General features: G+C 54.1%; 2 protein-coding genes across 2 annotated transcripts in view; one reads left to right on the top strand and one right to left on the bottom strand.

Moving 5' to 3' along the window:
* The window catches only part of OTOF (otoferlin), a 218,906-nt gene that overhangs the window by 185,841 nt on the left and 19,396 nt on the right, over window positions 1-13,669 (top strand). The window lies entirely within an intron of this gene.
* Window positions 95-13,669, bottom strand: part of CCDC25 (coiled-coil domain containing 25) — a gene marked incomplete at its 5' end in the record, with an annotated part of 20,795 nt that continues 7,220 nt past the window's right edge. The window contains 4 exons of the mRNA XM_053938116.1: window positions 95-216; window positions 2,273-2,318; window positions 8,547-8,749; window positions 13,421-13,588. Of these exons, the coding sequence (XP_053794091.1) occupies window positions 187-216; window positions 2,273-2,318; window positions 8,547-8,749; window positions 13,421-13,588 (447 nt within the window). The remainder of the gene's footprint in view (window positions 217-2,272; window positions 2,319-8,546; window positions 8,750-13,420; window positions 13,589-13,669) is intronic.

The raw sequence follows: 13,669 nt of genomic DNA on the forward strand, positions 1-13,669 counted from the left end.
AATTCCGCGCGATCCCGAGGGACAAATCCCGGAATTCCCAACGCCCCCCTCCCCGATTCCCGGCGATTCCCGGCGCAAGAATTCCAGAGGCGGCTCCGGCGGCTCCCGCGGGCTTTGTTGGGCGCGGGAATTCGGGAACGGCTCCGGACACGGCCGGGCCCCTTCCCCCGGGAATTCCCGGGAGCCTCACATGAAATCGTCCGAGTCGTTCCCGTCCTGCGGGAAAAGCGGGAATGCCGGGCGTGGGAATTTGGAATGCGGGAATTCGGGAATTTGGGTATTTGGGAATGGGGGAACTTGGGAATGCGGGAATTTGGGAATTTGGGAATTTGGGAATGGGGGATTTGGGAATTCGGGAATGTGGGGAATTGGGAACGCGGGAATGCGGGAATTCGGGAATGCGAGGATTTGGGAATGGGGGAATTTGGGAATGGGAGAATTTGGGTATTTGGGAATGCGAGAATTTGGGAATGGGGGAATTGGGAATGCAGGAGTTTGGGAATGGGGGAATTTGGGAATTGGGAATAGGGGAATTGGGAATGCGGGAATTTGGGAATGGGGGAATTGCAGATTTGGGGGAATTTGGGAATTTGGGGAATTTGGGAATTGGGAATGGGGGAATTGGGAATGCGGGAATTTGGGAATTGGGAATTGGGGAACGCGGGAATGCAGGAATTTGGGAATGCGGGGATTTGGGAATGTGGGAATTGGGAATGGGAAAATTTGGGAATTTAGAATTTGGGAATTGGAAATGGGGAAATTGAGAATGCGGGAATTTAGGGATGTGGGGAATTGGGAATGTGGGGATGAGGGAATGCAGGAATTGGGGAATTTGGGAATGTGGGAGTTTGGGAATGGGGGAATTTGGGAATGCAGGAATTGGAGAATTGGGGAATGTGGGAATTGCAGATTTGGGAATGCGGGAATTGGGAATGGGGGAATTTGGGAATTTGGGGATTTGGGAACTGGGGAATTTGGGAATTGGGAATGCAGGAATCGGGAATTGGGGAATGCGGGAATTGGGAATTGGGGAATTAATGGGGGAAATGGGGGAATTTAGGAATGTGGGAATTTGGGAATTAGGGAATTTGGGAATGGGGGATTTGGGAATTAGGAATTGGGAAAGCAGGAATTGGAATTTGGAAATGGGAGAATTGGGAATTTGGGAATGGGAGAATTGGGAATTGGGGAATTTGGGAGTTTGGGAATGGCAATGTGGGAATGGAAATTTGGGAATGGGGGGATTTGGGAGTTTGGGAATTGGGGAATTTGGGATTTTGGGAACGTGGGACTGGGGGAATTCCTGTGGGGACACTTTGGGGTCTGGAGCTCCGGGAATTCTCATTCCCATCATTCCCATTCCCGCTATTCCCGTTCCTTCCCAGTATTCCCATAATTCCCAATCCCATGTTCCCATCCCATTAATCCCAATCCCATTCCCACCAATCCCGTTATTCCCATTCCCACCATTCCCATTCCTAAGGAATTGCCAGAATTATCCCGTCCTTTTCCCAGGGAATTCCCAGAGTTATCCCAAAGAATTCCCGGAGTTATCCCAACCCTTTCCCAGAGAATTCCCGTAAGTATCTCGTCCTTTTCTCAGAGAATTCCCGGAATTATCCCAAAGAATTCCTGGAGTTATCCCAACCCTTTCCCAGGGAATTCCCAGAGTTATCCCAGAGTCATCCCAGGGAATTCCCGGATGTATCCCGTCCTTTTCCCAGAGAATTCACGGAATTATCCCAAAGAATTCCTGGAGTTATCCCAGAGTTATCCCAGGGAATTCCCAGAGTTATCCCAAGGAATTCCTGGAATTATTATCCCAAGAAATTCCCATCCTTTTCCCAGGGAATTCCCAGAGTTATCCCAAGGAATTCCTGGAGTTATCCCAGGGAATTCCCGGAATTATCCCAAGGATTTCCCATCCTTTTCCCAGGGAATTCCCGGAGTTATCCCAGAGTTATCCCAAGGAATTCCCAGAATTATCCCAAGGATTTCCCATCCTTTTCCCAGGGAATTCCAGGAGTTATCCAAGGGAATTCCCAGAGTTATCCCAACCCTTTCCCAGGGAATTCCCGGAGTTATCCCAAAGAATTCCCAGAGTTATCCCAACCCTTTCCCAGGGAATTCCCGGAGTTATCCCAACCCTTTCCCAGGGAATTCCCGGAGTTATCCCAAAGAATTCCCAGAGTTATCCCAACCCTTTCCCAGGGAATTCCTGGAGTTATCCCGCCCCGTTCCCAGGGAATTCCCGGAATTCCGGCCGCCTCACCTGGTTGGAGGACATGTTCTCGGCCTTCATCAGGGACGAGTAGCTCCTGCGGGGAGAATTCCCCATGATCCCGCAATTCCCGAGGGTTTTCCCTCCGGAATTCCGCCCCTCACCCTTCACCCCGCAATCCCCTTTTTCCCAAAAAACCTCCGGGATCTCCCAGCTGGGAAATCCCGGATTTGGGATCCCGATCCCGGATTTCCGAGCCTGGATCCGGGAAAATCCCGGATTTGGGATTTTGATCCCGGCTTTCTGAGCCTGAATCAGGAAAATCCCGGATTTGGGATTTCAATCCCGGCTTTCCGAGCTTGGATCCAGGAAAATCCTGGATTTGGGATTTCGATTCTGGCTTTCCGAGCCCGGATCCAGGAAAATCCCGGATTTCCGAGCTTGGATCAGGAAAATCCCGGATTTGGAATTTTGATCCCGGTTTTCCAAACCCGGATCCGGGAAAATCCCGGATTTGGGATCCCGATCCCGGATTTCCGAGCCTGGATCCAGGAAAATCCCGGATTTGGGATTTCAATCCCGGCTTTCTGAGCTTGGATCCAGGAAAATCCCGGATTTGGGATCCCAATCCCAGTTTTCCAAGCCTGGATCCACGAAAATCCTGGATTTGGGATTTCGATCCCGGCTTTCCGAACCCGGATCCGGGAAAATCCCTGATTTGGCATTGCAATCCCAGCTTTCTGAGCTTGGATCCAGGAAAATCCCGGACTTGGGATTTCAATCCCAGCTTTCCGAGCTCGGATCCAGGAAAATCCCGGATTTGGGATTTCGATCCCGGCTTTCTGAGCCCAGATCCAGGAAAATCCTGGATTTCCGAGCTTGGATCAGGAAAATCCCGGATTTGGAATTTTGATCCCGGCTTTCCGAGCCTGAATCCCGGGAAAATCCCGGATTTGGGATCCTGATCCCGGCTTTCTGAGCTTGGATCCAGGAAAATCCTGGATTTGGGATTTCGATCCCGGCTTTCCGAGCTTGGATCAGGAAAATCCCAGATTTGGGATCCCGATCCCGGATTTCCGAGCCTGGATCCAGGAAAATCCCGGATTTGGGATTTTGATCCCGGCTTTCCGAGCTTGGATCCAGGAAAATCCCGGATTTGGGATTTCAATCCCAGCTTTCTGAGCTTGGATCCAGGAAAATCCCGGATTTGGGATTTCAATCCCGGATTTCTGAGCTTGGATCCAGGAAAATCCCGGATTTGGGATTTCGATCCCGGCTTTCTGAGCCCAGATCCAGGAAAATCCTGGATTTCCGAGCTTGGATCAGGAAAATCCCGGATTTGGAATTTTGATCCCGGCTTTCCGAGCCTGAATCCCGGGAAAATCCCGGATTTGGGATCCTGATCCCGGCTTTCTGAGCTTGGATCCAGGAAAATCCTGGATTTGGGATTTCGATCCCGGCTTTCCGAGCTTGGATCAGGAAAATCCCAGATTTGGGATCCCGATCCCGGATTTCCGAGCCTGGATCCAGGAAAATCCCGGATTTGGGATTTTGATCCCGGCTTTCCGAGCTTGGATCCAGGAAAATCCCGGATTTGGGATTTCAATCCCAGCTTTCTGAGCTTGGATCCAGGAAAATCCCGGACTTGGGATTTCAATCCCGGATTTCTGAGCTTGGATCCAGGAAAATCCCGGATTTGGGATTTCGATTCTGGCTTTCCGAGCCCGGATCCAGGAAAATCCCGGATTTCCGAGCTTGGATCAGGAAAATCCCGGATTTGGGATTTCAATCCCGGTTTTCCAAGGCTGGATCCAGGAAAATCCTGGATTTGGGATTTTGATCCCGGCTTTCTGAGCCTGAATCCCGGGAAAATCCCGGATTTCCTTCAATCCCGCTTTTTGTGGTGCTTGGGGAAGCTCCCGAGGGAATCCTGGGAATCCCAAATTCCCAAATCCCTGGGGCTGAACTCCCGGCACATCCCGGCCTCCCATTCCCGGTTATCTGGGATCCGGAATTCCGGGGGGAGCAGGAGGAATCCTGGGAAAGCTCCAGGGGGAATTCCAGAGGGAATTCCAGAGGGAATGGAGGAAATTCCAAGGGCAGTTCCAGAGAGAATTCCAGGGGAAATTCCAAAGGCATTCCAGAGAGAACTGAGGAATTCCAAAGGGAATTCCAGAGAGAATTCCAGAGGCAATTCCAGGGGCATCCAGGGTTAATTCCAGGGCAATTCCACATGGAATTCCAGAGGGAATTGCAGAGGAAATTCCAGACCCAATTCCAGAGGGAATTCCCGAGGCAATTCCAGCTCTCCCAGTGCCACTCCCCGACCGAAGCCGGGATTGTCCTGGGAAAACCCCCAGGAGCTCCGGTCCCGGAATTCCCACCAAGCATTCCCAGAATTTCCACCAAACATTCCAGAATTCCCAGCAGACATTCCCGGAATTCCCACTGAACACTCCCAGAATTTCCACCAAACATTCCCAGAATTCCCACCAAACATTCCTGGAATTTCTGCCAAACAGTCCCGGAATTCCCACCAAACATTCCCAGAATTCCCACCAAACATTCCCACCCAACATTCCCAACATTCTCACCCAACATTCCCGGAATTCCCACCAAACATTCCCAGAATTCCAAGCAAACATTCCCACCAGACATTCCCACCAAGCTTTCTCGGAATTCCCACCAAACATCGTCAACAAACATTCCCAACATTCCCACGAGACATTCCTGACATTCCCAAAAAACATTCCTGGCGCAGATCCCGGCGCTGTTCCTGCAGCTGCCGCCAGCCAGCATTCCCGGAATTCCCAACATTCCCAGCATTCCCAGCATTCCCGACATTCCCGGCATTCCCAACATTCCCAGAATTCCCGACACTCCTGGAATTCCTGACACTCCCAACACCCCTGGAATTCCCGACATTCCCAACGTCCCCGACAATCCCAACATCCCCAGAATTCCCAACACCCCCAACGTTCCTGGAATTCCTGGCACTCCTGGTATTCCCGGCATTCCCAGCACTCGTTTTCACCTGAGCTCCTCCATCTCCTGTCCATCCCCAACATTCCCAGAATTCCCGACACTCCCAACATTCCCGACATTCCAACATCCCCAACACTCCCAATATCCCTGGCATTCCCAACATTCCCAACATTCCCACCCAACATTCCCAGAATTCCCAACATTCCCAACATCCCCGGCATCCCAGACATCCTCAACATTCCCATCATTCCCAACAACCCCAACACTCCCAATATCCCTGGCATTCCCAACATTCCCACCCAACGCTCCTGGAATTCCCACCTGAGCTCCTCCATCTCTCCTCTTCCCGGTGCTGCTCCTGCAGCTCCCGGCATTCCCAACATCCCCAACATCCCCGACATCCCCAATACTCTTGGCATCCCCAACATTCCCAACATTCCCAACATTCCCAACATCCCAAACACTGCCAACACTCCCGGCATTCCCGGAATTCCCACTGGAGCTCCTCCATCTCCTCCTTGTGGCGCAGCTCCCGGTGCTGCCGGCACCCAACATCCCCGGCATCCCCAACATTCCCAACATTCCCAACATCCCAAACACTGCCAACATTCCCAGAATCCCCAGGCCATTCCCACCGGAGCTCCTCCATCTCCTCCTTGTGGCGCAGCTCCCGGTGCTGCCGGCCCCCAACATCCCCGGCATCCCCAACATTCCCAACATCCCCAACGTTCCCGACATCCCTGGCATCCCCAACATTCCCAACACCCCCAGCACTCCCGGCATTCCCAAGGCATTCCCACCCTGGCTCCTCCATCTCCTGCTTGCGGCGCTGCTCCAGGCGCAGCTCCCAGCGCTGCCACCACCCAACATTCCCAGCATCCCTGGCATCCCCGGCATTCCCAACACCCCCAACATCCCCAACGCTCCCAACATCCCCAACATTCCCAACACTCCCGGCATTCCCACCGTAGCTCCTCCATCTCCTCCTTGCGGCGCTGCTCCCGGCGCTGCTCGCGGCGCTGCTGGCACCCAACATCCCCAACGCTCCCAACATTCCCAACGTCCGCAACATTCCCAACGCTCCCAACATCCCCAATACTCCCAACACTCCCACCATTCCTGACACCCCCAACATCCCCAACATTCCGAACACTCCCGGCATTCCCAGGCCATTCCCACCATAGCTCCTCCATCTCCTGCTCATGGCGCTGCTCCAGGCGCTGTTCCCGGCGCTGCCGGCACCCAACATTCCCAACATCCCCAAAACTCCCAACATCCCTAACATCTCCCACATCCCCAACACTCCCGGCATTCCCAAGGCATTCCCAAGGCGTTCCCACCGTAGCTCCTCCGTCTCCTGCTTGCGGCGCTGCTCCCGGCGCTGCTCGTGGCGTTGCTGGCACCCAACATCCCCAACATTCCCAACATCCCCAACATCCCCGACATTCCCAACACTCCCAACATTCCGAACATCCCCAACATTCCCAACATCCCCAGCATTCCCAACACTCCTGGAATTCCCACCGTAGCTCCTCCATCTCCTGCTCGCGGCGCTGCTGGCGCAGCTCCCGGCGCTGCCGGCGCCCAACATTCCCAACATCCCCAAAACTCCCAACATCCCTAACATCTCCCACATCCCCAACACTCCCGGCATTCCCAAGGCATTCCCGGCATTCCCACCGTAGCTCCTCCATCTCCTGCTTGCGGCGCTGCTCCAGGCGCTGCTCCCGGCGCTGCCGCCGCAGCTCCCGGCGCTGCCAGCACCCAACACCTCCAACATTCCCAACATCCCCAAAACTCCCAACATCCCCGACATCTCCCACACTCCCAACATTCCCGGCATTCCCAACACTCCTGGAATTCCCACCGTAGCTCCTCCATCTCCTGCTTGCGGCGCTGCTCCAGGCGCTGCTCCCGGCGCTGCTGGCGCAGCTCCCGGCGCTGCCAGCACCCAACACCTCCAACATTCCCAACATCCCCAAAACTCCCAACATCCCCGACATCTCCCACACTCCCAACACTCCCGGCATTCCCAGCAAACATTCCCAAGGCGTTCCCACCGTAGCTCCTCCATCTCCTGCTTGCGGCGCTGCTCCCGGCGCTGTTCCCGGCGCTGCCGCCACCCAACATCCCCAACATCCCCAAAACTCCCAACATCCCCGACATTCCCAACACACCCAACATTCCGAACACCCCCAACATCCCCAACACTCCTGGAATTCCCACCGTAGCTCCTCCATCTCCTGCTCGCGGCGCTGCTCCAGGCGCTGTTCCCGGCGCTGCCGCCGCAGCTCCCGGCGCTGCCAGCACCCAACACCCCCAACATTCCCAACATCCCCAAAACTCCCAACATCCCCGACATCTCCCACATCCCCAACACTCCCGGCATTCCCAGCAAACATTCCCAAGGCGTTCCCACCGTAGCTCCTCCATCTCCTGCTCGCGGCGCTGCTCCAGGCGCTCTTCCCGGCGCTGCCGCCGCAGCTCCCGGCGCTGCCGCCACCCAACACCTCCAACATTCCCAACATCCCCAAAACTCCCAACATCCCCGACATCTCCCACACTCCCAACACTCCCGGCATTCCCAGCAAACATTCCCAAGGCGTTCCCACCGTAGCTCCTCCATCTCCTGCTTGCGGCGCTGCTCCCGGCGCTGTTCCCGGCGCTGCCGCCACCCAACATCCCCAACATCCCCAAAACTCCCAACATCCCCGACATTCCCAACACACCCAACATTCCGAACACCCCCAACATCCCCAACACTCCCGGCATTCCCACCGTAGCTCCTCCATCTCCTGCTCGCGGCGCTGCTCCAGGCGCTGCTCCCGGCGCTGCCGCCGCAGCTCCCGGCGCTGCCAGCACCCAACACCTCCAACATTCCCAACATCCCCAAAACTCCCAACATCCCCGGCATCTCCCACATCCCCAACACTCCCGGCATTCCCAAGGCATTCCCAAGGCATTCCCACCGTAGCTCCTCCATCTCCTGCTTGCGGCGCTGCTCCAGGCGCTGCTCCCGGCGCTGCCGCCGCAGCTCCCGGCGCTGCCAGCACCCAACACCTCCAACATTCCCAACATCCCCAAAACTCCCAACATCCCCGACATCTCCCACATCCCCAACACTCCCGGCATTCCCAGCAAACATTCCCAAGGCATTCCCACCGTAGCTCCTCCATCTCCTGCTCGCGGCGCTGCTCCAGGCGCTGTTCCCGGCGCTGCCGGCGCAGCTCCCGGCGCTGCCGGCGCCCAACATCCCCAACATCCCCAAAACTCCCAACATCCCCGACATCTCCCACACTCCCAACATTCCCGGCATTCCCAACACTCCTGGAATTCCCACCGTAGCTCCTCCATCTCCTGCTTGCGGCGCTGCTCCAGGCGCTGCTCCCGGCGCTGCTGGCGCAGCTCCCGGCGCTGCCGGCCGCGCTCCAGGCGGTCGCGGCTCTGCCGCTCGGCCGCCAGGTCGGGGAAGCGCTCGACGCGCGTCCGCTCCAGGCGCCGCAGCTGCTCCGGCGCCCGCCGCTCCACCGTCACCGAGCGCACCTGGGAACGCCGGGAATCACACCGGGAATTACTACAGCGGGAATTATTACAGCGGGAATCACAGCGGGAATTAATTACAGCGGGAATCACAGCGGGAATTACAGCGGGAATTATTACAGCGGGAATTATTACAGCGGGAATCACAGCGGGAATTACACCCCCCACAGCCGCCGCTCCACCGGCACCGAGCGCACCTGGGAACGCCGGGAATTACAGCGGGAATTACCACAGCGGGAATCACAGCGGGAATTAATTACACCGGGAATTACAGCGGGAATCACAGCGGGAATCACAGCGGGAATTACAGCGGGAATTATTACAGCGGGAATCACAGCGGGAATTACACCCCCCACAGCCGCCGCTCCACCGGCACCGAGCGCACCTGGGAACGCCGGGAATTACAGCGGGAATTACCACAGCGGGAATCACAGCGGGAATTAATTACACCGGGAATTACAGCGGGAATCACAGCGGGAATCACAGCGGGAATTACAGCGGGAATTATTACAGCGGGAATCACAGCGGGAATTACACCCCCCACAGCCGCCGCTCCACCGGCACCGAGCGCACCTGGGAACGCCGGGAATTACAGCGGGAATTATCACAGCGGGAATCACAGCGGGAATTAATTACACCGGGAATTACAGCGGGAATCACAGCGGGAATCACAGCGGGAATTACAGCGGGAATTATTACAGCGGGAATCACAGCGGGAATTACAGCGGGAATCACAGCGGGAATTATTACAACGGGAATCACAGCGGGAATTACAGCGGGAATTACATTGGGAATTACAGCGGGAATCACAGCGGGAATTAATTACAGCGGGAATTACAGCGGGAATTATTACAGCGGGAATTATTACAGCGGGAATCACAGCGGGAATTACACCCCCCACAGCCGCCGCTCCACCGGCACCGAGCGCACCTGGGAACGCCGGGAATTACAGCGGGATTTACCACAGCGGGAATCACAGCGGGAATTAATTACACCGGGAATTACAGCGGGAATCACAGCGGGAATCACAGCGGGAATTATTACAGCGGGAATTATTACAGCGAGAATCACAGCGGGAATTACACCCCCCACAGCCGCCGCTCCACCGGCACCGAGCGCACCTGGGAACGCCGGGAATTACAGCGGGAATTATTACAGCGGGAATCACAGCGGGAATTACAGCGGGAATTACAGCGGGAATTATTACAGCGGGAATCACAGCGGGAATTACAGCGGGAATTATTACAGCGGGAATCACAGCGGGAATTACAGCGGGAATCACAGCGGGAATTATTACAACGGGAATCACAGCGGGAATTACAGCGGGAATTACATTGGGAATTACAGCGGGAATCACAGCGGGAATTAATTACAGCGGGAATTACAGCGGGAATTAATTACACCGGGAATTACAGCGGGAATTACACCGGGAATTACACCCCCCACGGCCGCCGCTCCACCGGCACCAAGCGCGCCGGGAACGGCACGGAAAAACACCGGGATTACAGCGGGAATTACAGCGGGAATTACAGCAGGAATTACAGCAGGGATTACACCCCCCACGGCCGCCGCTGCACCGGCACCGAGCGCACCTGGAAACGCCGGGAATTACAGCGGGAATTACAGTGGGAATTACAACGGGAATTACACCGGGAATCACAGCGGGAATTACACCCCCCACGGCCGCCGCTGCACCGGCATCGAGCGCACCCGGGAATGCCGGGAACGGCGCGGAAAAACACCGGGATTACAGCGGGAATTACAGCGGGAATTACAGCGGGAATTACACCCCCCATGGCTGCCGCTCCACCATCACCGAGCACACCCAGCAACACCGGGAACAACACGGAAAAATGGGATTACAGCGGGAATTACACCCCCCATGGCCGCCGCTCCACCGGCACCGAGCGCACCCGGCAACGCCAGGAACGGCGTGGAAAAACACCGGGATTACAGCGGGAATTACAGCGGGAATAACAGCGGGGATTACACTGGGATTTACAGCAGGAATTACAGTAGGATTACAGCGGGAATTACAGGGGGAATTACAGGGGGATTACAGCGGGGATTACATTGGGAATTACAGTGGGAATTACAGTGGGAATTACAGTGGGAATTGCAGTGGGAATTACAGTGGGAATTACAGTGGGAATTACAGTGGGAATTGCAGCGGGAATTACAGCGGGGATTGCAGCGGGAATTACAGCGGGAATTACAGTGGGAATTACAGCGGGAATTACAGCGGGAATTAAAGCAGGAATTACAGTGGGAATTACAGCGGGAATTACAGTGGGAATTACACCGGGAATTACACCGGGAATCACAGCGGGAATTACACCCCCCACGGCCGCCGCTGCACCGGCACCGAGCGCACCCGGGAATGCCGGGAACGGCGCGGAAAAACACCGGGATTACAGCAGGAATTACAGTGGGAATTACACTGGGATTACACTGGGAATTACAGCGGGATTAGAGTGGGATTTACACTGGGAATTACAACGGGAATTACAGCGGGAATTCCAGCAGGAATTCCAGCGGGAATTACAGTGGGAATTACAGGAGGAATTACAGAGGGGATTACAGTGGTAATTACATTGGGAATTACATTGGGAATTACAGTGGGAATTACAGAGGGAATTACAGTGGGAATTACAGAGGGAATTACAGTGGGAATTCCAGCGGGAATTACAGTGGGAATTACAGAGGGGATTACAGTGGGAATTACAGTGGGAATTACATTGGGAATTACAGTGGGGATCACAGTGGGAATTACAGCAGGAATGACAGCGGGAATTACAGTGGGAATTACAGTGGGAATTACAGCGGGAATTACAGTGGGAATTCCAGCGGGAATTCCAGCGGGGATTACACCGGGAGAAATGGGGCTGTGCCGCTCCACTGCCAGCGAGCACAGCCAGGAATGGCACTGGGAATTCCAGGGAAAAACGGGAATTACACCGGGAAAAATGGGAATTACACCGGGAATTAAACTGGGAATTAAACCAGGAAAAGCAGGAATTAAACCAGGAATTAATCCAGGAAAAATGGGAATTACACTGGGATTAATCCAGGAAAACCGGGAATGAAACCAGGAAAAACGGGAAGTAAACCAGAAGTTATCCAGCACAAACAGGAATTAAACTGGAATTAAACCAGGAAAAACAGGAATTAAACTGGGAATTAATCCAGGAAAAACGGGAATTACACCAGGAATTAAACCAGGAAAAACGGGAATTAAACCAGAATTAAACCGGGAAAAACGAGAACTAAACCGTGACTTAATCCAGGAAAAAGGGGAATTACACTGGGAATTAATCCAGGAAGAATGGGAATTACACCTGGAATTAAACCGGGAATTGAACCAGGAAAAACAGGAATTACACCAGGAATGAAACCAGGAAAAACGGGAATTACACCAGGAATTAAAACAGGAATTGAACCAGGAAAAACGGGAATTACACTGGGAATTAATCCAGGAAAAATGGGAATAAAACCAGGGAAAAGGGGGCTGTGCTGCTCCACCGTCCCCGAGCGCAGCCGGGATTCCCAGGAAAACCGGGAGAAACGGGAAGGGGAGCGGGAGCTGGGGGGGTTCTGCTCCAGGAAAGCCGGAATTCCAGGGAAAAACGGGAATTAGAGCAGGACGTGGGGAGGTTCTGCTCCCACTGGTCCCATTCCCGCTCCCGGGCTCCTTCCCGGATTTATTCCTGAATTCCCAGCTTTATTCCCAGATTAATTCCCAAATTAATTCCCAGGTTTATACCCAGGTTTATTCCCAAATTCCCAGGTTTATTCCCAGGTTTATTCCCAGATTAATTCCCAGCTTTATTCCCAAATTCCCAGATTAATTCCCAGCTTTATTCCCAAATTCCCAGGTTTATTCCCAGCTTTATTCCCAAATTCCCAGATTAATTCCCAGCTTTATTCCCAGGTTAATTCCCAGGTTTATTCCCAGGTTTATTCCCAGCTTTATTCCCAGGTTTATTCCCAACTTCCCAGGTTTACTCCCAGTTTTATTCCCAAATTCCCAGGTTAATTCCCAAATTCCCATTCCCAAATTCCCAGCTTTATTCCCTTTCCCGAGTTTCCCTCACGTCCTTGCTGCGGTGGAAGCCGATCTGCTCCCATTGTTCCCATTCCCAATCCCATTTCCATTTCCCATTCCCAGGTTTATTCCCAAATTCCCAGGTTTATTCCCAGGATTATTCCCAAAGTTTCCCTCACGTCCTTGCTGCGGTGGAAGCCGATCTGCTCCCATTCCCAATTCACATTGTTCCCATTCCCAAATTCCCAGGTTTATTCCCAAAGTTTCCCTCACGTCCTTGCTGCGGTGGAAGCCGATCTGCTCCCATTGCTCCCAATCCCATTGTTCCAATTCCCAATCCCATTTCCATTTCCATTCCCAGGTTTATTCCCACATTCCCATTTCCCATTCCCAGATTTATTCCCAGGTTTATTCCCAAGTTCCCAAATTCCCAGGTTATTCCCGAGTTTCCCTCACGTCCTTGCTGCGGTGGAAGCCGATCTGCTCCCATTGTTCCCATTCCCACATTCCCAGGTTTATTCCCACATTCCCACATTCCCAGGTTTATTCCCACATTCCCAAATTCCCACATTCCCAGGTTTATTCCCACATTCCCACATTCCCAGGATTATTCCCAGAGTTTCCCTCACGTCCTTGCTGCGGTGGAAGCCGATCTGCCCCACGTCCATGTCGGGCGTTTTGCGCAGGTTGCTCCAGGGCGTGTAAACCACGGTCACTGAGCTCAGCTTGCAGCCTGGGAAAAAACGGGAAAAAACCGGGAAAAATGGGATAAAATGGGATAAAGCACGGGCACCGAGCTGAGCTTGCAGCCTGGGAAAACCGGGAAAAAACCGGGAAAAATGGGATAAAATGGGAAAAATGGGATAAAATGGGATAAA

This window comes from Vidua chalybeata, chromosome 3, assembly GCF_026979565.1.
Source record: "Vidua chalybeata isolate OUT-0048 chromosome 3, bVidCha1 merged haplotype, whole genome shotgun sequence".
NCBI classification, from domain to species: Eukaryota; Metazoa; Chordata; class Aves; order Passeriformes; family Viduidae; genus Vidua; species Vidua chalybeata.